Source organism: Neofelis nebulosa, chromosome 7 (genome assembly GCF_028018385.1).
Source record: "Neofelis nebulosa isolate mNeoNeb1 chromosome 7, mNeoNeb1.pri, whole genome shotgun sequence".
NCBI classification, from domain to species: domain Eukaryota; kingdom Metazoa; phylum Chordata; class Mammalia; order Carnivora; family Felidae; genus Neofelis; species Neofelis nebulosa.
The window spans coordinates 27984885-28012099 of NC_080788.1; the positions used below are offsets into that span (position 1 = coordinate 27984885).

A 27215-nucleotide genomic window follows, 5' to 3' on the forward strand; every position below is an offset into this window, starting at 1 on the left:
CTGTCAATTGATGCAGAAAAAGCATTTGACAAAATTCAGCATCCTTTCTTAATAAAAACCCTTGATAAAGTTGGGATAGAAGGAACATACTTAAACATCATAAAGCCATTTATGAAAAGCCTACAGCTAATATCATCCTTAATGGGGAAAAACTGACAGCTTTCCCCGAGATCAGGAACACGACAGGGATGTCCACTCTCACCGCTGTTGTTTAACGTAGTGTTGGAAGTGCTAGCATTAGCAATCAGACAACAAAAGGAAATCAAAGGCATCCAAATTGGCAAAGATGAAGTCAAGCTCTCACTTTTGGCAGATGACATGATATTATACATGGAAAATCCGATAGACTCCACCAAAAGTCTGCTAGAACTGATACATGAATTCAGCAAAGTCACAGGATACAAAATCAATGCAACAATCAGTTGCATTCTTCTACACTAATAAAGAAGCAACATAAAGACAAATAAAGAAACTGATCCCATTCACAATTGTACCAAGAAGCATAAAATACCTAGGAATAAACCTAACCAAACATGTAAAAGATCTGTATGCTGAAAACTATAGAAAGCTTATGAAGGAAATTGAAGAAGACATAAAGAAATGGAAAAACATTCTGTGCTCATGCATTGGAAGAATAAACATTGTTAAAATGTCAATACTACCCAAAGCTATCTACACATTCAATGCAATCCCAATCAAAATTGCACCAGCATTCTTCTTGAAGCTAAACAAACGATCCTAAAATTCATATGGAACCACAAAAGGCCCCGAATAGCCAAAGTAATTTTGAAGAATACCAAAGCAGGAAGCATCACAATCCCACACTTCAGCCTCTACTACAAAGCTGTCATCATCAAGACAGCATGGTATTGGCACAAAAACAGACACATAGACCAATGGAATAGAATAGAAACCCCAGAATTGGACCCACAAAAGTATGGCCAACTAATCTTTGATGAAGCAGGAAAGAGTATCCAATGGAAAAAAGACAGTCTCTTTAACAAATGGTGCTGGGAGAACTGGACAGCAACATCCAAAAGAATGAAACTAGACCACTTTCTTACACCATTCACAAAAATAAACTCAAAATGGGTAAAGGACTTGAATGTGAGACAGGAAATCATCAAAGCCCTAGAGGAGAAAGCAGGAAAAGACCTCTCTGACCTCAGCTGTAGCAATCTCTTACTCGACACATCCCCAAAGGCAAGGGAATTAAAAGCAAAAATGAATTACTGGGACCTTATGAAGATAAAAAGCTTCTGCACAGCAAAGGAAACAACCAACAAAACGAAAAGGCAACCAACGGAATAGGAAAAGATATTTGCAAAGGACATATCAGACAAAGGGCTAGTATCCAAAATCTATAAAGAACTCACCAAACTCCACACCCGAAAAACAAATAATCCAGTGAAGAAATGGGCAGAAAACATGAATAGACACTTCTCTAAAGAAGACATCCGCATGGCCAACAGGCACATGAAAAGATGCTCAACGTCGCTCCTCATCAGGGAAATACAAATCAAAACCACACTCAGATATCACCTCACACCAGTCAGAGTGGCTAAAATGAACAAATCAGGAGACTATAGATGCTGGAGAGGATGTGGAGAAATGGGAACCCTCTTGCACTATTGGTGGGAATGCAAACTGGTGCAGCCACTCTGGAAAACAGTGTGGAGTTTCCTCAAAAAATTAAAAATAGACCTACCCTATCACCCAGCAGTACCACTGCTAGGAATTTACCCAAGGGATACAGGAATACTGATGCAGAGGGGCACTTGTACCCCAATGTTTATAGCAGCACTCTCAACAATAGCCAAATTGTGGGAAAAGCCTAAATGTCTATCAACTGATGAATGGATAAAGAAATTGTGGTTTATATACACAATGGAGTACTACGTGGCAATGAGAAAGAATGAAATATGGCCCTTGTAGCAATGTGGATGGAACTGGAGAGTGTGATGCTAAGTGAAATAATTCATACAGAGAAAGACAGATACCATATGTTTTCACTCTTATGTGGATCCTGAGAACTTAACAGAAACCCATGGGGGAGGGGAAGGAAAAAAAATGAGGATAGAGTGGGAGAGAGCAAAACCATAAGAGGCTCTTAAAAACTGAGAACAAACTGAGGGTTTTTGGGGAGCGGTGGGAGGGAGGGAAGGGTTGGTTGGGCATTGAAGAGGGCACCTTTTGAGATGAACACTGGGTGTTGTATGGAAACCAATTTGACAATAAATTTCATATATTAAAAAAAAAGAAATGCAGAGTGTGATAGTGAGATTGTAGAGAAACTGGAATACTATTACACTGCCAGTGAGAATGTAAAATGGTACAGTCACTGTGAAAAGCATTTTTACAGTTTCTTAAGAAGCTAAACTTATGATAAAACCTAGCATATATCTCAAAGACATGAAAATATATTCCACATGAACACTTACACACAAACTTACACAAATGTTTATGATAGTAATATTCATAATGTTCAAAATTGGAAAGTACAAATATTCATCAAATGGTATCCACAAAGTGGAATGCTATTCAGCAATAAAACAAATGAGCTAAAATACATACAAAGACATGGATGAACCAACATTATTATCATTATTCTAATTAAAGAAAGCAGACAGAAAAAACTATGATTTTTCCTATATATGATTCCTTTGGATGAAATGTATAGGAAAGGCAAATAAATAGACAGAAAAAAATAGTGATTGCCTAAATCTGGAGTCAAGAGCTAGAATTAATCGTAAATAGACATGTGGGATCTTTTTTGGATGATGGAAATGTTCTAAACTTATTAAAATCATTAAATTGTAAACTTACATGTGAATATTATGATATGTAAATTATACCTCAATAAAGTTGTTTTTAAAATTCCATTGTTTACTACATCAACAAAGTGAAGTATAAAATATGGAAAAATATGCCCAAAACCCAGATGAGATAGAAATTTATACCTGGAGTAAACATGTATTTGAGGCAGAGACTTTCAAAGTCCAATCATTAAAACAGTAACCAGAATTTTCCCCTCCATATTCTATGTGTTCAGTGTGGAAAGAACACCCTGAAAAAAAAAGCTGAATGTTTTGAGTGTGAAACTGAGGATTTAGAATATAATTCACAACCCCCCACAGACTTGGAGGGACTGATTACATCTACACAATCCATTAGGAGCAAAGATGTAGATTACAAAACTTCAAAGGCCCTGTCTTAAAGACAATGGTGGGAGGAGTATCAAAGTTTTATTACACAGAAGAATTAAAACCAAATGGGTCTACCATCAGTAAGTTAATTAATGTGAGATATTTGGTGTGCTTGAGATATCCTTTAGGGAGTAGTATTTTTCTATTTCAGCAAACCTTGTATTTGAGGAGGACACAAGTTCATAAATCAAGTCTCAAGATTGAATAATAATGTGAATAATTTTTTGAATACATTTCATAACAACTATTACCAAAATAATATTCACTCTTTTTATGTAGTCTTTTCCATGATAACATAGAATATTTAGTTTAATATTACACAAAATGAAATAGATCATCAAGATAATATCACCCTGTCAATTTCCTGTAACAAGTCACTCAGCTCTAAACACAACTTAGAGCAAATTCTACTTTATGGAAAATGAAATTAGAGCAAGTTTATAAATCACAAAGATAATTTCTAAAAACAACAACCAAGGGGCGCCTGGGTGGCGCAGTCGGTTAAGCGTCCGACTTCAGCCAGGTCACGATCTCGCGGTCCATGAGTTCGAGCCCCGCGTCAGGCTCTGGGCTGATGGCTCGGAGCCTGGAGCCTGTTTCCGATTCTGTGTCTCCCTCTCTCTCTGCCCCTCCCCTGTTCATGCTCTGTCTCTCTCTGTCCCAAAAATAAATAAAAAACGTTGAAAAAAAAAATTAAAAAAAAAAATAAATAAAAACAACAACCAAATAAACAATTTATCAGAAAATATTTAGGTGGCTGAAATAAAACCTGGTTTAACTTAAAATAGTCTATTTATAAACTCCATCATTTCCCCCATGTTAAATAAGTGGATAGACTATAGGCTTTTTTCATTCGCACAATAAAGTATGAAACATAAAAGTCAGATAAAGGATTACATTGCAAGAATTCTAAAGTCTTACCTCCATTAGAACAAAAAGTGCTGCAAAGAACAGAAGAGTTGCCCATTCCACTCGATGTAGAATTATCTCAAAATCATGGATATCAGCTAAAATTAGCAACCAGATGGCACCCATAATAGCAATCCACCCTGGAAAACAAATAAGTGGACATACCAACATAGATGTAATTCAAATGCTAACACACTAAGATTTTATCTTCTGATCATTTTCTTTATTGAAGAAAATTTATATTCTGCAAACTAAACATATTTAAAATGTACAATTTATATTTTGGCTAATATATGTACCCATAAAACCAATAATCGAGATAATGAACATATTCACCATCCCTAGCATTTTACTAATGTCCACGTTCTTGTATCCCTTCTATCTCCCCCTGTTACCCTACTCTATGCCCAGGAATACATCTTTTCTTTCAATATAGATTAGTTTACATTTTCTATATTTTCTATAAATGTAATCATACAGCATACATTCTTTTGTCTGATTGCTTCCATTTCAGCACAACTATTTTAAGATTCTGCAGGGTTGGTGTGTGGCTCAATAGCTCATTATTTTGTATTATTTAGTAGTATGCTATAGCATGACCATGACACAGTGTACATATCTATTCACTGTTGATGGGATGTTTGGATTGCTTCCATTATTTGACTATTACAAATGAATGTGCTATTAACTTTCATATACAATTATCTGTATGTACCTATGTTTTCAGTTCCCTTGGGAAAATACCTAGGAATGGACTAGTTGATCATATGATAGATTAATATTATAGGATGTTTGTGTTTCACGAAACTATGAAACTGTTTTCCAAAATGGCTGTAACATTTTACAACACCACCAACAGTATATGAGAATTCCATTTCCTTCACATTTTCAACACTGGGTCAGCCTTTTTTAATTTTAGACATTCCAATGAGTATGAAGGGTATTTATTTTAGTTTCAAGTTGTATTTCTCTAATGACTAATGATGAACTTTTTTCTCATGTATCTATTTGCCACCCATAGATCTTCTTTTGTGAAGTTTATGTTAAAATAGTCTGCACATATTTTAATGAGTAGAGCAAATAAAACCCAAAATAAGTAGAAGAAAACTAAGAATAAGGACTGGAGCAGGAATAAGTGAAATAGAAAATAGAAAAATATTAGAGAAAATCAATGCCACAAAAAGTTGGCTCTTAGAGAAAATCAAGAAGACTGATAAACCTTAGCCAATCTGAATAAGATGAAACATGAGAAGACAAAATTTGCCAATATCAAGAATAAGGACAATGACATGTCTATCAATTCTATAGACATAAAAATAGTACTAGTTTTTTATACCTGCCATAACAAATTGCCACAAGTGTAGTGGCTTAAAATAAAACCTACTTCTAATATCACAGTGTTCATATATCAGAAGTATAGCGGGCTCAGCTACATTTCTCACTAGAGCCTCATCAAGACAAAATCAAGGTGTTGGCAGGGCTGAATTCCTTTCTGGAGGCTCTAGGAGAGAATCTGTCTTTTTATTCTTTCAAGTTGCCGACATTCAATCCCTTACAGCCTTGAGACTGAAGCCCTGGAGCACCTGGGTGGTGCAGTGGGTTAAGTGTCCAACTTTGGCTCAGGTCATGATCTCACAGCTCCTGAGTTCAAGCCCTGCATCAGGCTCTGTGCTGACAGTTCAGAGCCTGGAGCCTGCTTCAGATTCTGTGTCTCCTTCTCTGTCTGCCCCTCCCCAACTTGTGCTGTCTCTCTATGTCTCTCAAAAAATAAATACATGAAAAAAATTATAAAAAATTAAAAATTAAAAAAAAAGACTGAGGTCCCAATTTCCTTGCTGCTGTCATCCAACGGTTGTTCTTAGCTTCTAGAGGCCATTCAAACTTCCTGGCTCATGACAGCTCCCCCCCAACTTCATCTATCATCAAAGCCAGCAATGGTAGGTAAAGTCCCTCTCAAACTTCAAACTGACTCTTCTGTCTTCACTCTTACTTTTAAGGGCCCATGTGATTACACTAGGCCCATCTACATAATCCAGGAAAATCTCCTGGACTGAAAGTGAGGAGATGGACAAACATTTGTCATGCCAATGGATGTCAAAAGAAAGTGAAAGTAACAAAGCTATTTAAAACAAACTAGATTTTCACCTTTTGGGATGAGCACTGGGTGTTGTATGGAAACCAATTTGACAGTAAATTTCATATATTAAAAAATTAAAAAAAAAATACAAAAAATAAAACAAACTAGATTTTAAACCAAAGACTGTAACATGAGAGGAAGAAGGGCACTATAATAAAAGGGACTATCCAATAAGAAGGTCTAACAATTATAAATACTTGTGCCCCCAACTTTATAGAAAACAAATATATAAAACCAATAACAAACATAAAGGAACTTATTAAAAGTAATACAATAATAGTAAGGAATTTTAAAACCTTACCTACATAAATGGACAGATTATCTAGGCAGAAAATCAACAAGGAAACAATGGCTATGAATGACACACTGGACCAGACAGACTTAACAGATATACCCAGGACATTTCATCCTAAAGCAGCAGGATACACATTCTTTTCAAGTGCACACGGGACATGGGACGTTCTCCAAAATATACCACATACTAGGTCACACATCAGGCCTCAATAAGTACAAAAAGACTGACGTCATATCATGCATATTTTCTGACCACGATGCTGTGAAACTTAAAGTCAACCACAAGAAAAAATTTGGAAAGACTACAAATACATGGAGGTTAAACAAAATGCTACTAACGAATGAATGGGTCAACAAGAAAATTAAAGAAGGAATAAAAATACGCCTGGAAACAAATTAAAATGAAAATACTATGGTCCAAAACCACTTGGGATGCAGCAAAAGAGATCGTAAGAGATAAGTATATAGCAATACAGGCCTGTATCAAGAATCGAGAAAAAATCTCAAATAAACAACTTACATTACACCTAAAGGAACTAGAAAAACAACAACAAACAAAGCCTAAAGCCAGCAGAAGAAGGGAAATAATAAAAATTAGAACAGAAATAAGTGATATAGAAACAAAAAAGATAATAGAACAGATCAATGAAACCAGGAGCTGGTTCTCTGGAAAAAGTTAAGACAAATCCCTAGCAAGACTTATCAAAAGAAAAAAATAGAAAGGACCCAAATGAATAAAATCACAAATAGGAGAGGAGAAAATAACAACCAACACCACAGAAATACAAATAACTATAAGAGAATATCATGAAAAATCATATGGCAACAAATTGGACAACCTGGAAGAAATGGATAAATTTCTAGAAACATGTGAAGTATCAAAACTAAAACAAGAATAAATAGAAAACTTAAACAGACCAATAACCAGGAAATAAATTGAATCAGTAATCAAAAACCTCCCAACAAACAAATGTCCAGGACCTAGATGGATTGATAGGGGAGTCCTATTCTACCGAACAGTTAGAGAAGACTTAATACCTATTATTCTCAAACTATTTCAAAAAATATAAATGGAAGGAAACTTTCCACTCATTCTATGGGTCCATCATTACCCTGATTCCAAAACCAGATGAAGCCTCCACTAAAAAAGAGAACTATGGGCCAATATCCCTGAGGAACATGGATGTGAAAATTCTCAACAAAATACTAGCAAATCATATCCAACAGCACATTAAAAGAACCATTCACTACAATCAAGTAGGATTTATTCCTGGGCTGCAAGAGTGATTCAACATTTACAAATCAATCAATGTGATACATCACATTAATAAAAAAAAGTATAAGAACCATATGGTCCTCTCAACAGATGCAGAAAAAGCATCTAGCAAAGTACAATATCCATTCATAATAAAAACCCTCAACAAAGTAGGGTTAGAGGGAACATCCCTCAACATAATAAAGGTCATATGTGAAAAATCCACAGCTAATATCTTCAATCGGGAAAAACTGAGAGCTTTACCTCTACAGTGAAGAAATGACAGGGATGTCTATTCTCACATTGAACACTGTAGTGGAAGTCCTAGCCATAGCAATCAGAAAATAAAAAGAAATAAAAGGCATCCAAATTATCAAGGAAGAAGTCAAACTTTCACTATTTGTGGATATGATATTCTATACAGAAAACCCAAAAGACTCCACCAAAATATTTCTAGAACTGCTACGTGAATTCAGTAAAGTTGCAGTATACAAATCAATGTATAGAAATCTCTTCCATTTTTATACACCAATTATGAAAGCATCAGAGAGAGAAATCAAGAATCAATCCCATTTACAACTGCACCAAAAACATAGATACCTAGGAATAAACTTAAATAAGAGGTGAAAGACCTGTACTCTGAAAAGTATAAAACACTGAAGAAAGAAATTAAAGATGACCCAAAGAAATTAAAAAATTTCATGCTCTTGGATTGGAAGAACAAACATTTTTAAAATGCCTATACTACCCAAAGCAATCTACACATTTAATGAAATCCCTATCAAAATACCACCAGCAAGATGGGGAGGGAAGATGGCGGTGGAGGAGGACGCTGGGCTCACCGCGCGTCCTGCTGATCACTTAGATTCCACCTACACCTGTATAAAGAACCCAGAAAACCACCAGAGGATTAGCAGAACGGAGTCTCCAGAGCCAAGCTCAGACGAGAGGCCCACGGAAGAGGGTAGGAAGGGCGGCGAGGCGGTGCGCGCTGCACGGACTGGCGGGAGGGAGCCGGGGCAGAGGGGCGGCTCGCCGGCCAAGCAGAGCCCCCGAGTCTGGCTGGCAAAAGCGGAGGGGCTGGACGGACTGTGTTCTGACAGCAAGCGCAACTTAGCGTCTGGGAGGTCATAAGTTAACAGCTCTTCTCAGAAAGCGGAAAGGCTGGAGGACAAAGGGAGGGAGAGCTGCTGAGCCCCCAGATGACAGAGCTCAGTTTGGTGGGGAACAAAGGCGCTCGCCAGCGCCATCTCTCCCGCCCATCCCCCAGCCAAAATCCCAAAGAACCAGTTCCTGCCAGGGAACTTGCTCACTCCACGCAAACACCCAACTCTGTGCTTCTGTGGAGCCAAACCTCCGGCAGCGGATCTGACTCCCTCCCGCTGCCACAGGGCCCCTCCTGAAGTGGATCACCTAAGGAGAAGTGAGCTAAGCCTGCCCCTCCTGCCCCCATGCACCTTGCCTACCCACCCCAGCTAATACGCCAGATCCCCAGCACCACAAGCCTGGCAGTGTGCAAGTAGCCCAGATGGGCCACGCCACCCCACAGTGAATCCTGCCCCTAGGAGAGGGGAAGAGGAGGTACACACCATTCTGACTGTGGCCCCAGCGGTGGGCTGGGGGCAGACATCAGGTCGGACTGCGGCCCCGCCCACCAACTCCAGTTATACACCACAGCACAGGGGAAGTGCCCTGCAGGTTCTCACCACTCCAGGGACTATCCAAAATGACCAAACAGAAGAATTCCCCTCAACAGAATCTCCAGGAAATAACAACAGCTAATGAACTGATCAAAAAGGATTTAAGTAATATAACAGAAAGTGAATTTAGAATAATAGTCATAAAATTAATCGCTGGGCTTGAAAACAGTATAGAGGAAAGCAGAGAATCTCTTGCCACAGAGATCAAGGGACTAAGGAACAGTCACGAGGAGCTGAAAAGCGCTTTAAACAAGATGCAAAACAAAATGGAAACGACGACAGCTCGGATTGAAGAGGCAGAGGAGAGAATAGGTGAACTAGAAGATAAAGTTATGGAAAGAGAGGAAGCTGAGAGAAAGAGAGATAAAAAAATCCAGGAGTATGAAGGAAAAATTAGAGAACTAAGTGATACACTAAAAAGAAATAATATACGCATAATTGGTATCCCAGAAGAGGAAGAGAGAGGGAAAGGTGCTGAAGGGGTACTTGAAGAAATTATAGCTGAGAACTTCCCTGAACTGGGGAAGGAAAAAGGCATTGAAATCCAAGAGGCACAGAGAACTCCCTTCAGATGTAACTTGAATCGATCTTCTGCACGACATATCATAGTGAAACTGGCAAAATACAAGGATAAAGAGAAAATTCTGAAAGCAGCAAGGGATAAACCTGCCCTCACATATAAAGGGAGACCTATAAGAATTGTGACTGATCTCTCCTTTGAAACTTGGCAGGCCAGAAAGGATTGGCACGATATCTTCAGTGTGCTAAACAGAAAAAATATGCAGCCGAGAATCCTTTATCCAGCAAGTCTGTCATTTAGAATAGAAGGAGAGATAAAGGTCTTCCCAAACAAACAAAAACTGAAGGAATTCATCACCACTAAACCAGCCCTACAAGAGATCCTAAGAGGGATCCTGTGAGACAAAGTACCAGAGACATCGCTACAAGCATAAAACATACAGACATCACAATGACTCTAAACCCGTATCTTTCTATAATAACACTGAATGTAAATGGATTAAATGCGCCAACCAAAAGACATAGGGTATCAGAATGGATAATAAAAAAAAAAGACTCATCTATTTGCTGTCTACAAGAGACTCATTTTAGATCTGAGGACACCTTTAGATTGAGAGTGAGGGGATGGAGAACTATTTATCATGCTACTGGAAGCCAAAAGAAAGCTGGAGTAGCCATACTTATATCAGACAAACTAGACTTTAAATTAAAGGCTGTAACAAGAGATGAAGAAGGGCATTATATAATAATTACAGGGTCTATCCATCAGGAAGAGCTAACAATTATAAATGTCTATGCACCGAATACCGGAGCCCCCAGATATATAAAACAATTACTCATAAACATAAGCAACCTTATTGATAAGAATGTGGTCATTGCAGGGGACTTTAACACCCCACTTACAGAAATGGATAGATCATCTAGACACATGGTCAATAAAGAAACAAGGGCCCTGAATGATACATTGGATCAGATGGACTTGACAGATATATTTAGAACTCTGCATCCCAAAGCAACAGAATATACTTTCTTCTCGAGTGCACATGGAACATTCTCCAAGATAGATCATATACTGGGTCACAAAACAGCCCTTCATAAGTTTACAAGAATTGAAATTATACCATGCATACTTTCAGACCACAATGCTATGAAGCTTGTAATCAACCACAGGAAAAAGTCTGGAAAGAACTTTAAAGTTCTTTAAAGTTCTCTGTTAAAGAACACCCTACTAACGAATGAGAGGGTCAGCCAGGCAATTAGAGAAGAAATTTAAAAATATATGGAAACAAACGAAAATGAAAATACAACAATCCAAACGGTTTGGGACGCAGCGAAGGCAGTCCTGAGAGGAAAATACATTGCAATCCAGGCCTATCTCAAGAAACAAGAAAAATCCCAAATACAAAATCTAACAGCACACCTAAAGGAAATAGAAGCAGAACAGCAAAGGCAGCCTAAACCCAGCAGAAGAAGAGAAATTACAAAGATCAGAGCAGAAATAAACAATATAGAATCTAAAAAAACTGTAGAGCAGATCAACGAAACCAAGAGTTGGTTTTTTGAAAAAATAAACAAAATTGACAAACCTCTAGCCAGGCTTCTCAAAAAGAAAAGGGAGATGACCCAAATAGATAAAATCATGAATGCAAATGGAATTATTACAACCAATCCCTCAGAGATACAAACAATTATCAGGGAATACTATGAAAAATTATATGCCAACATATTGGACAACCTGGAAGAAATGGACAAATTCCTAAACACCCACACTCTTCCAAATCTCAATCAGGAGGAAATAGAAAGCTTGAACACACCCATAACCAGTGAAGAAATTGAATCGGTTATCAAAATCTCCCAACAAATAAGAGTCCAGGACCAGATGGCTTCCCAGGGGAGTTCTACCAGACGTTTAAAGCATAGTTAATACCTATCCTTCTCAAGCTAATCCAAGAAATAGAAAAGGAAGGAAAACTTCCAGACTCATTCTATGAAGCCAGTATTACTTTTATTCCTAAACCAGACAGAGACCCAGTAAAAAAAGAGAACTACAGGCCAATACCCCTGATGAATATGGATGCAAAAATTCTCAATAAGATACTAGCAAATCGAATTCAACACCATATAAAAAGAATTATTCACCATGTTCAAGTGGGATTCATGCCTGGGATGCAGGGCTGGTTCAACATTCACAAATCGATCAACGTGATACATCACATTAACAAAAAAAAAGAGAAGAACCATATGATCCTGTCAATCAATGCAGAAAAGGCCTTTGACAAAATCCAGCACCCTTTCTTAATAAAAACCCTTGAGAAAGTTGGGATAGAAGGAACATACTTAAAGATCATAAAAGCCATTTATGAAAAGCCCACAGCTAACATCATCCTCAACGGGGAAAAACTGAGAGCTTTTTCCCTGAGATCAGAAACACAACAGGGATGCCCACTCTCACCGCTGTTGTTTAACATAGTGCTGGAAGTTCTAGCTTCAGCAATCAGACAACAAAAGGAAATCAAAGGCATCAAAATTGGCAAAGATGAAGTCAAGCTTTCGTTTTTTGCAGATGACATGATAGTATACATGGAAAATCCGATAGACTCCACCAAAAGTCTGCTAGAACTGATACAAGAATTCAGCAAAGTTGCAGTATACAAAATCAATGTACAGAAATCAGGTGCATTCTTATACACTAACAATGAAGCAACAGAAAGACAAATAAAGAAACTGATCCTATTCACAATTGCACCAAGAAGCATAAAATACCTAGGAATAAATCTAACCAAAGATGTAAAAGATCTGTATGCTGAAAACTATAGAAAGCTTATCCAGGTAATTGAAGAAGATATAAAGAAATGGAAAGACATTCCCTGCTCATGGATTGGAAGAATAAATATTGTCAAAATGTCAATACTACCCAAAGCTATCTACGCATTCAATGCAATCCCAATCAAAATTGCACCAGCATTCTTCTCGAAACTAGAACAAGCCATCCTAAAATTCATATGGAACCACAAAAGGCCCCGAATAGCCAAAGGAATTTTGAAGAAGAAGACCAAAGCAGGAGGCATCACAATCCCAGACTTTAGCCTCTACTACAAAGCTGTCATCATCAAGACAGCATGGTATTGGCACAAAAACAGACACATAGACCAATGGAATGGAATAGAAACCCCAGAACTAGACCCACAAACGTATGGCCAACTAATCTTTGACAAAGCAGGAAAGAACATCCAATGGGGAAAAAAAGACAGTCTCTTTAACAAATGGTGCTGAGAGAACTGGACAGCAACATGCAGAAGGTTGAAACTAGACCACTTTCTCACACCATTCACAAAAATAAACTCAAAATGGATAAAGGACCTGAATGTGAGACAGGAAACCATCAAAACCTTAGAGGAGAAAGCAGGAAAAGACCTCTCTGACCTCAGCTGTAGCAATCTCTTACTCGACACATCCCCAAAGGCAAGGGAATTAAAAGCAAAAGTGAATTACTGGGACCTTATGAAGATAAAAAGCTTCTGCACAGCAAAGGAAACAACCAACAAAACTAAAAGGCAACCAACGGAATGGGAAAAGATATTTGCAAGTGACATATCGGACAAAGGGCTAGTATCCAAAATCTATAAAGAGCTCACCAAACTCCACACCCGAAAAACAAATAACCCAGTGAAGAAATGGGCAGAAAACATGAATAGACACTTCTCTAAAGAAGACATCCGCATGGCCAACAGGCACATGAAAAGATGTTCAACGTCGCTCCTTATCAGGGAAATACAAATCAAAACCACACTCAGATATCACCTCACACCAGTCAGAGTGGCCAAAATGAACAAATCAGGAGACTATAGATGCTGGAGAGGATGTGGAGAAACAGGAACCCTCTTGCACTGTTGGTGGGAATGCAAATTTGTGCAGCCGCTCTGGAAAGCAGTGTGTAGGTTCCTCAGAAAATTAAAAATAGACCTACCCTATGACCCAGCAATAGCACTGCTAGGAATTTATCCAAGGGATACAGGAGTACTGGTGCATAGGGGCACTTGTACCCCAATGTTTATAGCAGCACTCTCAACAATAGCCAAATTATGGAAAGAGCCTAAATGTCCATCAACTGATGAATGGATAAAGAAATTGTGGTTTATATACACAATGGAATACTATGTGGCAATGAGAAAAAATGAAATATGGCCTTTTGTAGCAACGTGGATGGAACTGGAGAGTGTGATGCTAAGTGAAATAAGCCATACAGAGAAAGACAGATACCATATGGTTTCACTCTTATGTGGATCCTGAGAAACATAACAGAAACCCATGGGGGAGGGGAAGGAAAAAAAAAAAAGAGGTTAGAGTGGGAGAGAGCCAAAGCATAAGAGACTGTTAAAAACTGAGAACAAACTGAGGGTTGATGGGGGGTGGGAGGGAGGGCAGGGTGGGTGATGGGTATTGAGGAGGGCACCTTTTGGGATGAGCACTGGGTGTTGTATGGAAACCAATTTGACAGTAAATTTCATATATTAAAAAATAAAAAAATAAAAAAAAACAAAATACCACCAGCATTTTTTACAGAGCTAGAACAAACAATCCTAAAATTTGTATGAAATGCAAAAGATCCCAAATAGCTGCAGCAATCTTGAAAAAGAAAATCAAAGCTGGAGGTATCGCAATTCTGGACATCAAGTTATATTACAAAACTGTAGTGATCAAAACAGTATGGTACTGGCACCAAAACAGGCACATAGATTGATAGAACAAAACAGAAAACCCAACTATAATTTGGGGTGAAAAACAGAAAATAACAAGCGTTGGAGAAGATGTGGAAAATCGAGACTCTCATACATTGCTGGTGGGAAAAAAATGATATAACTGCTGTGGAAAACAAATTAGTGGTTCCTCAAAAAGCTAATCATAGAACTACCATATGACCCAGCAATTCCACTCCCAGGCATATACCCAAAAGAACTGAAATTAGGAACTCAAACAGATACCTTTATACCACGGTAACATTATTCACAACAGCAAAAAAGTAGAAACAGCCCAAGTATCTATCAACAGATGAATGGGTAAGCAAAATGTGGTATATATACAGAAAATGTAATATTATTCAGTCACAAAAAGAAATGAAGTTCTGATACATGCTATGATGTGGATTAATCATGAAAGCATTATTCTCATTGAAATAAGCCAGACACAAAAGGACAAATATTGTATGATTCCACTTATATGCAATATCTAGAATAGGTAATTTACCTAAATTTGGAATTTACCTAAATTCATAGAGATGGAAGGTAGATCATAGGTTACCAGGGGCTGAGGATACAGGGGAAGAGAATGAGGAATTAATGTTTAATTTAATTCTATTAGGGTGATGAAAGGTTTTAGAAATAATTGTGGTAATGGTTATACAACACGGTGAATGTAATTAATATCACTGAATTATGCACTTTAAAATGTATAAAGTGGCAAATTTTATGTGATATATTTTAACACAATAAAAATAACAGAAGAAAGATACATTGGGAAATGCATTGTAATTTAGCATTCATGAAGTAGACCAGAAGGCCTTATAGGTAGGCAGAGGTATTGGAACCTCATTTGTAGACAGAGGGAAATCACTGAAGTTTTTGTAAGTGAAGGACCTGGAGTGGCCTAATTTTTCCATGTGTATAGCTATCTTTGCCTGATTAGATTTCGTTACCTTTCTCTGAATTCTTCATAGCACCTACCACGGTTCTTTTTTTTAAGGATTTATTGGTTTTTAAAATTAAAAAAATTTTTTTTAATTTTCCCAGTTTTGTAATTTGTTTCAGGAGGAGAATTTAGTGGTCCGTCACTTACATATAACACCCAATGCACATCACAAGTGTCCTCCTTAATACCCAACACCCATTTAGCCCATCTCACCACTACACCCCCTCCAGCTACCCTCAATGAGCACCTACCACAGTCTAAAGACAATTATTGTTTACCTGTTCCATCATTTATGATGGCTGATTCTTTGATTGCTCTCTTAAAGATAAGATTTCTTTAAATTCCCAGTAAAAAAATTTTCATCAGTTGCACTTTCCCTGGATAATGTTTTTCTACAACCAGAAATGGCATCACATTGTTTGCTCTGCCATATGGCAGTAAGAATATCTGAGTCAGTAAAAATACAAGTTATTGTTCCTGATCCTAAGAGAAACTTCAGTCAGGAAATAAGATGGAAGCTCCACTAGGACTCTCTACATGGTTCTATTTTCACTTAACAATTTGTAGAGGCTTGAATTTTCCTCCAGCCGAAACTCCTGTCATAGCACTCATCAATCCAACTTCAGAACAGGTTCTATATTCACAGAGCCTTGCTGTGTCATAAAAATTCCCTGAAATAACCTCTAATTGAATGAGGTCTCACCTTGTCCCAGCAAAGCCTCAATTTCTCCCTTAATTTTAATCATATCGTCTGCAGAGCCAGCAGCACTAATTCAACTGCCTAAGCACAAGCATATCTGCTTGGTAATGCCTGGTTACTTTACTGAGGAGTTAAAGTGGCACCTTCTAACAGGTTTCCCTGGGTCACTATTAGAAACATTCCATTCTGTTCTCATTCAGCACTGGCTCCTCAGTGATAGCCAGCAAGTGATAAATGATGAAGTGGTGGGTTCTTTTATAATGTGCTGGAAGAAAAAGCCAGAGATGAGAACATCACAATTTCAGGCTTTACATTCTATTACAAATACTAACAATGTGACATTGAGACTCTTCTAAAAATTAAAAATTCAGTTGACTGAAGATGGATAAGACTAAAAAGCAACATTACCTAAGCTCTATTTATCTTATGGAGCTTCTATCCAACACCTTCCATGAATAAGCATTAATCTCTTACCAAGTGCTTTACCATTCCTTAAAATGAAACCTCTGATGAGGGGCTCTGTACTTTCTCATTCAAATCCCCCAACAGAGCCAAGTTTCAAAGCAAAACAAAGAACTAATGGGACTTTTCCCTCCAATTCCTAAGGCCCTGGTCAGAAAGATTCAACGGAAAGTAGAACAAGGTTTCCACCACTCATTAAGCAAGCGTCCTTGACATAGGCATGTGCTGGTCACCTCACAGCAAACTAGCCTGTGGGAAAAACAAAAACAAAAACAAAAACAAAAAGCTCAGGCTCCCAAAGATTAATGGTTTTTCTTCAGCCTGCTGGGGACAAAACCAGGATTCAATCCCCATTCCGTGAGAACTGCTTTCCATTCTACCTAGTTGGATTCATCTCATGTGCTCAGTCTTTAGATGGAATGCTTTCACTACTTAAAAATAAGCCTTGTAATTCCACTTATTAAACCTCTCCCCAAAAGGTGGCTTGTTTCATGTACTCAGAAATGTAACTCAATTTTGTTCTATCTGAAACCTTGCAATCTTTTATAAAGAACATATTATCCATACAGAAGTGCTGATTCCTAGGGCCACATGTATCCCAATGTTTACAGCAGCACTTTCAACAATAGCCCAATTATGGAAAGAGCCCAAATGTCCATCAACTGATGAATGGATACAGAAGATGTGATTTATATATACAATGGAACACTACTTGGCAATGAGAAATAATGAAATCCTGACATTTGCAGTAATGTGGACGGAACTGGAGGGTGTTATGTTAAGTGAAATAAGTCAGTCAGAGAAAGACAGATATCATATGTTTTCACTTATATGTGGAACTTGAGAAACTTAACAGAAGACCATGGGGAAAGGGAAGGGGAAAAAATAGTTTCAAACAGAGAGGGATGCAAATCATACGAGACTCTTAAATACAGAGAACAAACTGAGGGTTGATGGGTGTGGGAAGGAATGGGTGATGGGCATTGAGGATGGCACTTGTTGGGATGAGCACTGGGTGTTGTATGTAAGCGATGAATTACAGGAATCTACCCCCCAAACCAAAAGCACACTGTATACACTGTATGTTAGCTAATTTGACAATAAATTTTATATAAAAGGAAGAAAGAGAGAAAGAAAGAAAGAAAGAAAGAAGAAAGAAAGAAAGAAAGAAAGAAAGAAAGAAAGAAAGAAAGAAAGAAAGAAAGAAAGAAAGAAAGGAAGGAAGGAAGAAAGAAAAAGAATATAAAAGAAAAAAACCCATATTGTCTATGTTCCTTGCTCTGAACATTTTTCAGGAGCCTCTGATCAAAAGCAATACTGTTCTGATAAATCTATTACTTATAGTTAACATGAACTAACCTATATGTCTTAAGCCACACAGGATGCATCTCTAGAGAATATCTCAACAGTTATATGCCTCATAACCGCCCTTCAAACCAGGACACCTCACAAAAGGACTATGTGTACTGGATACAGTAAAAGCCACTCTGCCTGCCCTGCTTTGGTGAGGTATCTCATGTTTATTGTCCATGAACTACCTAAAATAGGCCACAAGAGATTTATCATAAATAACCAAGGACTTTTGGGTTCACAGAAACACTGTGGTTGTCTGTGGAGTAGTTTTAGACCTACTACTGACCCTGTCCTGAGTCTCCAGGATGAAAACCCAATGCCTTCTCCTGGGGAGCTCATAGTTAACAGTTGGGTGAGCAGGTGGGACAAGCAGCATGGGATGAGTTGGATTACAAAGTTATAGGAAGCTGAGTCACCAAGAGGTTAAGTTCTATTAACTATGCATAGGGCAACTGCCTGGGACAAAAAGGAGAGGGTACCTCACTGCCTGAAACTAATATATAGCCTGCACAGGTTTCCTCTCATGAGAAAAGTTCTCTTCTTTCTAGCTTCCCTTCAAAATCAAGCAAAAGCAAGACCATTTTTCATCAACCTACATTTTCCTGAGCTGCTTAGCAATCAGCCTAAACTGTTTTTTCGCATCACACTCAATTGTGTACCAGGCCTTGTTTCTAAGATCTCTGTCCATATTAAGTGATTCAGTCCTCACAGAAACCTCAGGGGTTAGGGGTACTTAGGCACAGCAGGTAACCACAGGTATCAAGTATTGGAGCTATGTTTAAAGCCAGGGTGATCTGGCTCCAGATCTGCCCTCTCCCTACTCAATCCAGGGAAGTGGCTGTGAACAACCCAAGGTTCTTTCTGTGGCTGTGAAATCAAAGCTCAGAGTGAAGTTAATGACTTCTTTTCAACACCTGGAAGCTTCCATGTGACTTCTAATCAGGCTTAGGAAATACCATGATTGCATCAAGTCAATAGTTTAAAAGAGCTGAAGTTGGGAAGAATAAAGGTGATTGAAATATAAGTGATTCTAATTCTAAGCATTTTGATTCAAACAAAGTTTCCACCAATATTGACAGGTGAAAGTAGATCCAGGAGACCTTGCTGAGCTGCTCTTTCCTATCCATGGTCCACTGTCCCAACCAACTCTCTGCCCCAGAAGCTGACTTGTGTGGACCACAAAAAAAATTTCTCATGTCCAGGATTCTAGCTGGCCTTTGCCAAAGGAGAGCCCCATAGGAGATAGCATTGGGGCGAGAGAGGATTCCACATTTCATTACTTTGGATCCCTCCCTACAGGGTCTTTCCACTAAAGGTCTCACAGCTGTTCTCAAGGTGGCCTTGTCATCACATCTTTCTAGTTACTAGGAATCTCCATCCTCTCTTCCTTTCTCTCTCTCTTTCACTTTCTTCCCACATCCCCCATCTCTCTCTCTTTGTCTCTCTCTCTCTCTCTCTCTCTGTGCCTCTCTGTCTCTGTTTGTCTCTCTTTTCCCCTCTCTCTCTGTGCCTGTCTCTATGTCTCTATTTGTCTCTCTTTTCCTCTCTCTCTCTCTCTCTGTCTCTCTCTCATACACACACACACACACACACACACACACACACACACACACACAAACTAGCTCTAGGACACCACACTACCCTTTGTGGATCCTTCCACCTTGCCCACACCTTGGTAAATACCCGCATTACTAAATCCTCCAAATTAACAAGTTGGAGTAGACCATCTATTTTCTGGTAGGACCCTGACTGATACAGTGAATGCATCTATTAAACCGTTTTATAAACATTTTAATTGAACTATAGCATACATGCAGAAAAAAATACATTGATTTTTTTAAAGGTCTTTTTCATTTTTTTTAATGTTTATTTATTTTTGAGACAGAGAAAGAGCATGAACGGGGGAGGGGCAGAGAGAGGGAGACATAGAATCGGAAGCAGGCTCCAGGCTCGAGCCATCAGCCCAGAGCCGATTGCGGGGCTCGAACTCATGGACTGCGAGATCGTGTCCTGAGCTGAAGTCGGACGCTCAACCGACTGAGCCACCCAGGCGCCCCCCAAAAAATACATTGATTTTAAATAAAAAATATAGCTCAATTACAAAAGAAATACATGCATGTAACCTCCCAGGGCAAGAAACAGAACAATTATCAATATTCCAAAGCCCATTTAGATTTCCTCTATTCCTACATTCTCCCTTTCACTCCCTGACTCCTAACACCATAGACTAGATTTGCCTGTTCCTGAATTTTTTATACATAAAATCATGTAGTATGTACTCTTTTCTATGAAACTTTTCTTTTGCTAAACATGTCTGTGAGTTTCAGCGATGTGGTTACAATTGCAGTAATATATTTATTTTTATTTCTTTTTTTAATGTTTATTTATTTTGATACAGAAAGACTGAGCACATGTGAGTGAGCAGAGGAGGTCAGAGAAAATCCTAAGCAGGCTCCACACTATCAGTGCCTGATGCAAGGCTTGATCTCACCAACCTTGAGATCATGACGTGAGCCAAAATCAAGAGTTGGTTGCTTAGCTAACTGAGCTACCCAGGCACCTCAGATTTATTTCTATTTTTAATAGTATCACCCTGTATGATTATCCCACAATTTATTTATCTATTCTAGGATTGACAGATATGTGAATTGCATCTAGCTTGAGGCTATTATAAATAATGGTGTTATGAGCGTTTTCAAATGTTTTTTGGTGTGCATATGTACCCATTTCTGTTGGTAATATAACTAAGAACAAACTTTATGGGCAACAAACTTTAAAGAACAAACTTTAGTAGATGCTGCCAAACTCTTTGTACAAATTTACAATCTTATCAGCAATATATAACATTTCTTGTTGCTCTACATTCTCTCAACACTTGCTAATGTCAATCTTTAAAATTTTAGCTACTTATGTGTGTATATATAATGGTATCTTTTTGTGGTTTAAAATCATATTTTACTGATGACTTATGAGAAAAAGCACCTTTTCATATGCTTTTGGTAATTTCAATCATTTCAATATATCCTCTTGTCTGTTCAGGATTCTTGTCCATTTTTCTATTGAGTGTCCTGTCATTCTCTTACAAGTTTATAGGTATTCTTTATATATTCTACATATAATTTCCAAATGTAATGGAAAATATTTTTGCACATATTTTTTCACTCTATGATATCTTTCTCACTAATTTCTCAAAATAAATGGAAGTTTCTATTTTTAAGGTAATAGAGTTATCAACCTTTAGTACTTCCAATATTCTCTTTAAGAAGCTGAGCTGCGAGGGAGGAGCCAAGATGGTGGAACAGTATGGAAGTTTTTTGTGTGTCTTGAGTCCATGAAATACAGCAAGACCAACATTAGACCATCCTTCACACCTATAAAACTGATCTCAGGATTAACACAACAATCTGCACAACCTGAACCACAGAATTCAGCATGTACGTGGACTGGAGAGGTGAACTTGGGGAAAGAGAAGACGCGGAGGGCAGGAAGCCTCTTTTGCATGAGAAGAGAGGATGGAGACAGTGGGGGAGGCAGGGAAAATGGGAAAAGTACCCCTCCCCAAAAACAGCTGGAGAGAAAGTGGAAAATTAGAAACAGCCACAGGGACTGAACTAAAAAGGGAGAAGGGAGAAAGGAGAAAGGAGAGGGTTTAAATTCCATTAAGACTGTAAACAGGGGAGCACAGACTCTGAAATTATGCAGTTCGATACCTGGTGGTGCTCTGGTGGGAAGAGTGAATCCCCAGGGCCAGAGTGGGGTCTAGGAGGTTCTTGGGCCACACAGGGAGAAGTGGTTCCACTGCTGGAAGGACATTTGGTGGAGGCTGTGAGGCCACCTGGGCCCAGCAGACCCAGAGAGAATGGCCCTGAGAGAATGGCCACATTTGCTGGTGCTGGAACAAGGTCGTTAAGGGTGAAGCCTGGTGCCAGATGTGTGTTGTGATTTTACATAATCCCTGAGGCGTTGCTGCTACACTGACTCATGAACTTTTTCTGGGGAGGGCTGGCACCTGGCTGCAGTCTCTGGGCATCAGCAGCAACATGGTCCTGCAAGAGTTCCTGGTGTGGCCAGCACCCACCAATTGCTTGGTGAGACCCTTCACAAAAGGAAAGAGCGGGTAGAAGCCACAGTCCCTCAGAAGTGGGGGGCTGGGGAAGGTAGACACATCTGAGACAAAACTTGGGAGGAAGGTGCTTCCTGGGGCTTGGTCATGGACAGTGTGGAAGTTGGGGAGTGGGCAGAAGCCTAAGATGAAAGACAGGTACATGATTACTGACCAGGGAGAACAGAGTTCCGATATGAGAGACTGGGAAGCTGGGTGACGCCATTTTCACCATGCCTGCACATGTGCATACAAACCTACGAGTGCCACAACAATCCACCCCGGTAGGCTAACAGCACCATCTAGTGGAGAACGGGGCTATTACACTAAGCCCCACCCAAATGGGTCAACCTCACTTTTCAGGAACACAAGCCTTACTGCCTGCTTAGTTTATGGACTATATAGCTCTTCATAGTTTGACTTCTAGAGGAAAACAAAGTAATTTCAGTTGTATTTCAGTCTTTAGCCAGTCCAACTATGCAATTTTCTTTCTTTCCTTTTTTTTCCTTTCTCTTTTTCATTTCTTTTCTTTTTCTTGAAAACAGAAAGAGAAAAAATTCATTTTTATTTTCAATTTTTATTAAATATATTTTTAATTTTTTTCTACTAAATTTTTTACTGTTGTGTAAATTTTTTCAAATTCTATTTTACTTCCATCACTTCATTTTAGTCTACTTCAGTGTATTCATTTTGTCAAATTTTCAAATTATTTCCTTTATTTAATTTTTTCCCCTTTTTTCTCTAATCTATCAAACCACTTTCAAAACCCAGACCATGGGGCGCCTGGGTGGTGCAGTCGGTTAAGCGTCCAACTTCAGCCAGGTCACGATCTCGCGGTCCGTGAGTTCGAGCCCCGCGTCAGGCTCTGGGCCAATGGCTCAGAGCCTGGAGCCTGTTTCCGATTCTGTGTCTCCCTCTCTCTCTGCCCCTCCCCCGTTCGGGCTCTGTCTCTCTCTGTCCCCAAAATAAAAAACATTGAAAAAAAAAATTAAAAAAAAAAAAACCCAGACCAAAGCACACCTAGGATATAGCATCATTTATTTGATTTGTGTGTGTGTGTGCTTGTTTTTAATTTTTTAATTTTAATATTTTTTCAATTTTAATTTTTTTATTTTAACTTTTTCTACCTCATTAATTCTTTTTCTCCCTTAAAAATTATGAAAAGAAGGAATTCACCCCAAGAGAAAGATTAGGAAGAAATGACAGCCAGGGAAGTAACCAACAGTCACAAGCAAAATGTCTGAATCAGAATTTAGAATCTCTATAATAAGAATAATAGCTGGAGTCTAAAATAGATTATAATCACTTTCTGTGGACATAAAAGAAGTAAAAGCTAGTCAGGATGAAATAAAAAATGCTATAACTGAGCTGCAACCTCGAATGGGTGCCACGGCGGCAAGGATGGATGAAGCAAAACAGAGAGTCAGCGATATAGAAGACAAATATATGGAGAATAATGAAGCAGAAAAAAAGAGGGAGATTAAGACAAAAGAGTGTGATTTGAGAATTAGAGAAATGAGTAACTCATTAAAAAGGAACATTAGAATCATAGGGGCCCCAGAAGAGGTAGAGAGAGAAATAGGGGTAGAAGGGTTATGTGAGCAAATCATAGCAGAAAAATTTCCTAACCTGGGGAAAGACACAGACATCAAAATCCAGGAAGCACAGAGGAAACCCATTAGATTAAAAAAAAATTGACCATAACAAGGCACATCATACTCAAATTCACCAAATACTCAGGCAAGGAGAGAATCATAAAAGCAGCAAGGGGGGAAAAAAGTCCCTAACCTACAAGGGAACACAAATCAGGTTTGCAACAGACCTATCTACAGAAACTTGGCAGGCCAGAAAGGAGTGGCAGGATATAGTCAATGTGCTGAATCAGAAAAATATGCAGCCAAGAATTCTTTATCCAGCAAGGCTGTCATTCAAAATAGAAGGAGATAAAAAGTTTCCCAGACAAACAAAAATTAAAGGATTTTGGGACCACTAAACCAACCCTGCAAGAAATTTTAAGGGGGACTCTCTGAGGGAAGAAAGATGAAAAAATACATACATACATACATACACACTTACATAAATAAATACCAAAAGCAACAAAACTTAGAAAGGACTAGAGAACACCATCGGAAACTCCAACTGTACAAGCAACATAATGGCAATAAATTCGTATCTTCCAGTACTCACTCTAAACATCAATAGACTCAATGCTCCAATCAAAAGACATAGGGTAACAGAATGGATAAGAAAACAAGATCCATCTATATGCTGTTTACAAGAGACCCACTTTAGACCTAGAGACACCTTCAGATTGAAAGTACGGGGATGGAGAACCATCTATCATGCTAATGGTCAACCAAAGAAAGCCAGAGTAACCATACTTATATCAGAAAGATTAGACTTTAAAATAAAGACTGTATCAAGAGATGCAGAAGGGCATTATATCATAATTAAGGGGTCTATCCACCAAGAAGACCTAATAATTATAAACATTTATGCACCAAATGTGGGAATACCCAAATATATAAATCAATTAATCACAAACAAAAAGAAACTCATTGATAGTAATACCATAATACTAGGAGACTTCAGCACCCCACTCACAGGAATGGACAGATCATCTAATCAAAAAATCAACAAGGAAACAATGGCTTTCAATGACACACTGGACCAGATGGACTTAAGATATATTCAGAACATTTCATCCTAAAGCAGCATAATATACATTCTTCTCCAGTGCACATGGAACATTCCCTAGAATAGACCACATACTGGGACACAAATCAGCCCTCAGCAAATACAAAAAGATCAAAATCATACCGTACATATATGTTCAGACCACAACGCTATGAAACTTGAAACCAACCACAAGAAAAAATTTGGAAAGGTAACAAATACTTGGAGACTGAAGAACATCCTACCAAAGAATAAATGGACCAACCAAGAAGTTAAACAGGAAACTACAAGATTATGGAAGCCAGTGAAAATGATATACCACAACCCAAAACCTCTGGGATACAGCAAAGGTGGTCATAAGAGGGAAGTATATAGCAATCCAGGCCTTCCTAAAGAAGGAAGAAAAATCTCAGGTACACAACCTAACCTTACACCTTAAAGAGCTGCTGGAAAAAGAACAGCAAATAAAACCCCAAACCAGCAGAAGACAGGAAATAATAAAGATTAGAGCAGAAATTAATGCTATCAAAACCAAAACAAACAAACAAACAAAAAACAGTAGAACAGATCAATGAAACCAAAAGCTGGTTCTATGAAAGAATTAACAAAATTGATAAACCACTAGCCAGTTTTACCAAAAAGAAAAAGGAAAGGACCCAAATAAATAAAATCAAGAATGAAGGAAGAGAGATCACAACCAACACAGCAGAAATAAAAACAATAATAAGAAAATATTATGAACAACTATATGCCAACAAAATGGGCAATCTGGAAGAAATGGAAAAATTCCTAGAAATATATACACTACCAAAACTGAAACAGAAGAAAAAGAAAATTTCAACAGACCCATAAGCAATAAAGAAATCGAATTAGTAATCAAAAATCTTACAAAAAACAAGAGTCCAGGACCAGATGGCGTTCCAGGGGAATTCTACTAAACATTTAAGGAAGAGTTAACACCTATTCTCTTGAAACTGTTCCAAAAAATAGAAATGAAGCCAGCATTACCTTGATTCCAAAACCAGACAGAGACCCCACTAAAAAGGAGAACTACAGACCAATTTCCATGATGAACGTGGATGCAAAAATCCTCCACAAGATATTAGCCAACAGGATCAAAAAATACCTTAAAAAAATTATTCACCACAACCAAGTGGGATCTATACCTGGGATGCAGGGCTGGTTCAATATACACAAAACAATCAATGTGTTTCATCACATCTATAAAAGAAAGGACATGAACCACATGATCCTCTCAATAATTGCAGAGAAAGCATTTGAGAAACTACAGCATCCTTTCTTGATAAAAACCCTCAAGAAGGTAGGGATAGAAGGACCACACTCAAGATCATAAAAGCCATATATGAATGACCCAACGCTAATATCATCCTCAATGGGAAAAAACTGAGAGTTTTCCCCCTAAGGTCAGGAACAAGACAGGGGTGTCTACTCTCGCCTCTGTTATTCAACATAGTATCGGAAGTCTTAGCCTCTGCAATTAGAAAACACAAAGAAACAAAAGGCATTCAAATTGGCCAGGAGGAAGTCAAACTTTCACTCTTCACAGATGACATGATACTTTAAATGGAAAACCCAAAAGATTCCACCAAGAGAGTGTGAGAACTGATTCATGAATTCAGCAAAGTTGCAGGATATAAAATCAATGCAAAGAAATTGGGTGCATTCCTATACACCAACAATGAAGTGACATAAAGAGAAATCAAGGAATCTATCCCATTTACAATTGCACCAAAAAACCATAAAATACCTAGGAATAAATCTAACCAAAGAGGTGAAAAATCTATACACTGAAAACTATAGAAAACTCCTGAAGGAGATTGAAGAGGAAACAAAAAATGGGAAAATATTCCATGCTCCTGGATTGAGAACAAATACTGTTAAAATGTCAATACTACCCAAAGCAATCTGCATATTCAATGCAATCCCTATAAAATAACACCAGCATTCTTCACAGAGCTAGAACAAATAATCCTAAAATTTGTATGGAATCAGAAAAGACCCTGAACTTGAAAAATAAAACCAAAGCAGGGGGCATCAAAATCCCACACTTCAAGGTGTAATCATCAAGACAGTATGGTACTGGCACAAGAACACACACTCAGATCAATGGAACAGAATAGAGAACCCAGTAATGGACCCACAAATGTATGGCCAACTAATCTTTGACAAAGCAGGAAAAAATATCCCATAGAATAA

The 27215-nt window shown here is 38.2% G+C and overlaps 1 protein-coding gene across 1 annotated transcript in view; it reads right to left on the reverse strand.

Annotated features, from left to right (window-relative positions):
- OCA2 (OCA2 melanosomal transmembrane protein) overlaps nucleotides 1-27215 on the reverse strand; it is a 483960-nt gene that overhangs the window by 221826 nt on the left and 234919 nt on the right. Inside the window, exon 19 of the mRNA XM_058736912.1 lies at nucleotides 4128-4255. Coding sequence (XP_058592895.1) covers nucleotides 4128-4255 — 128 coding nt within the window. The remainder of the gene's footprint in view (nucleotides 1-4127; nucleotides 4256-27215) is intronic.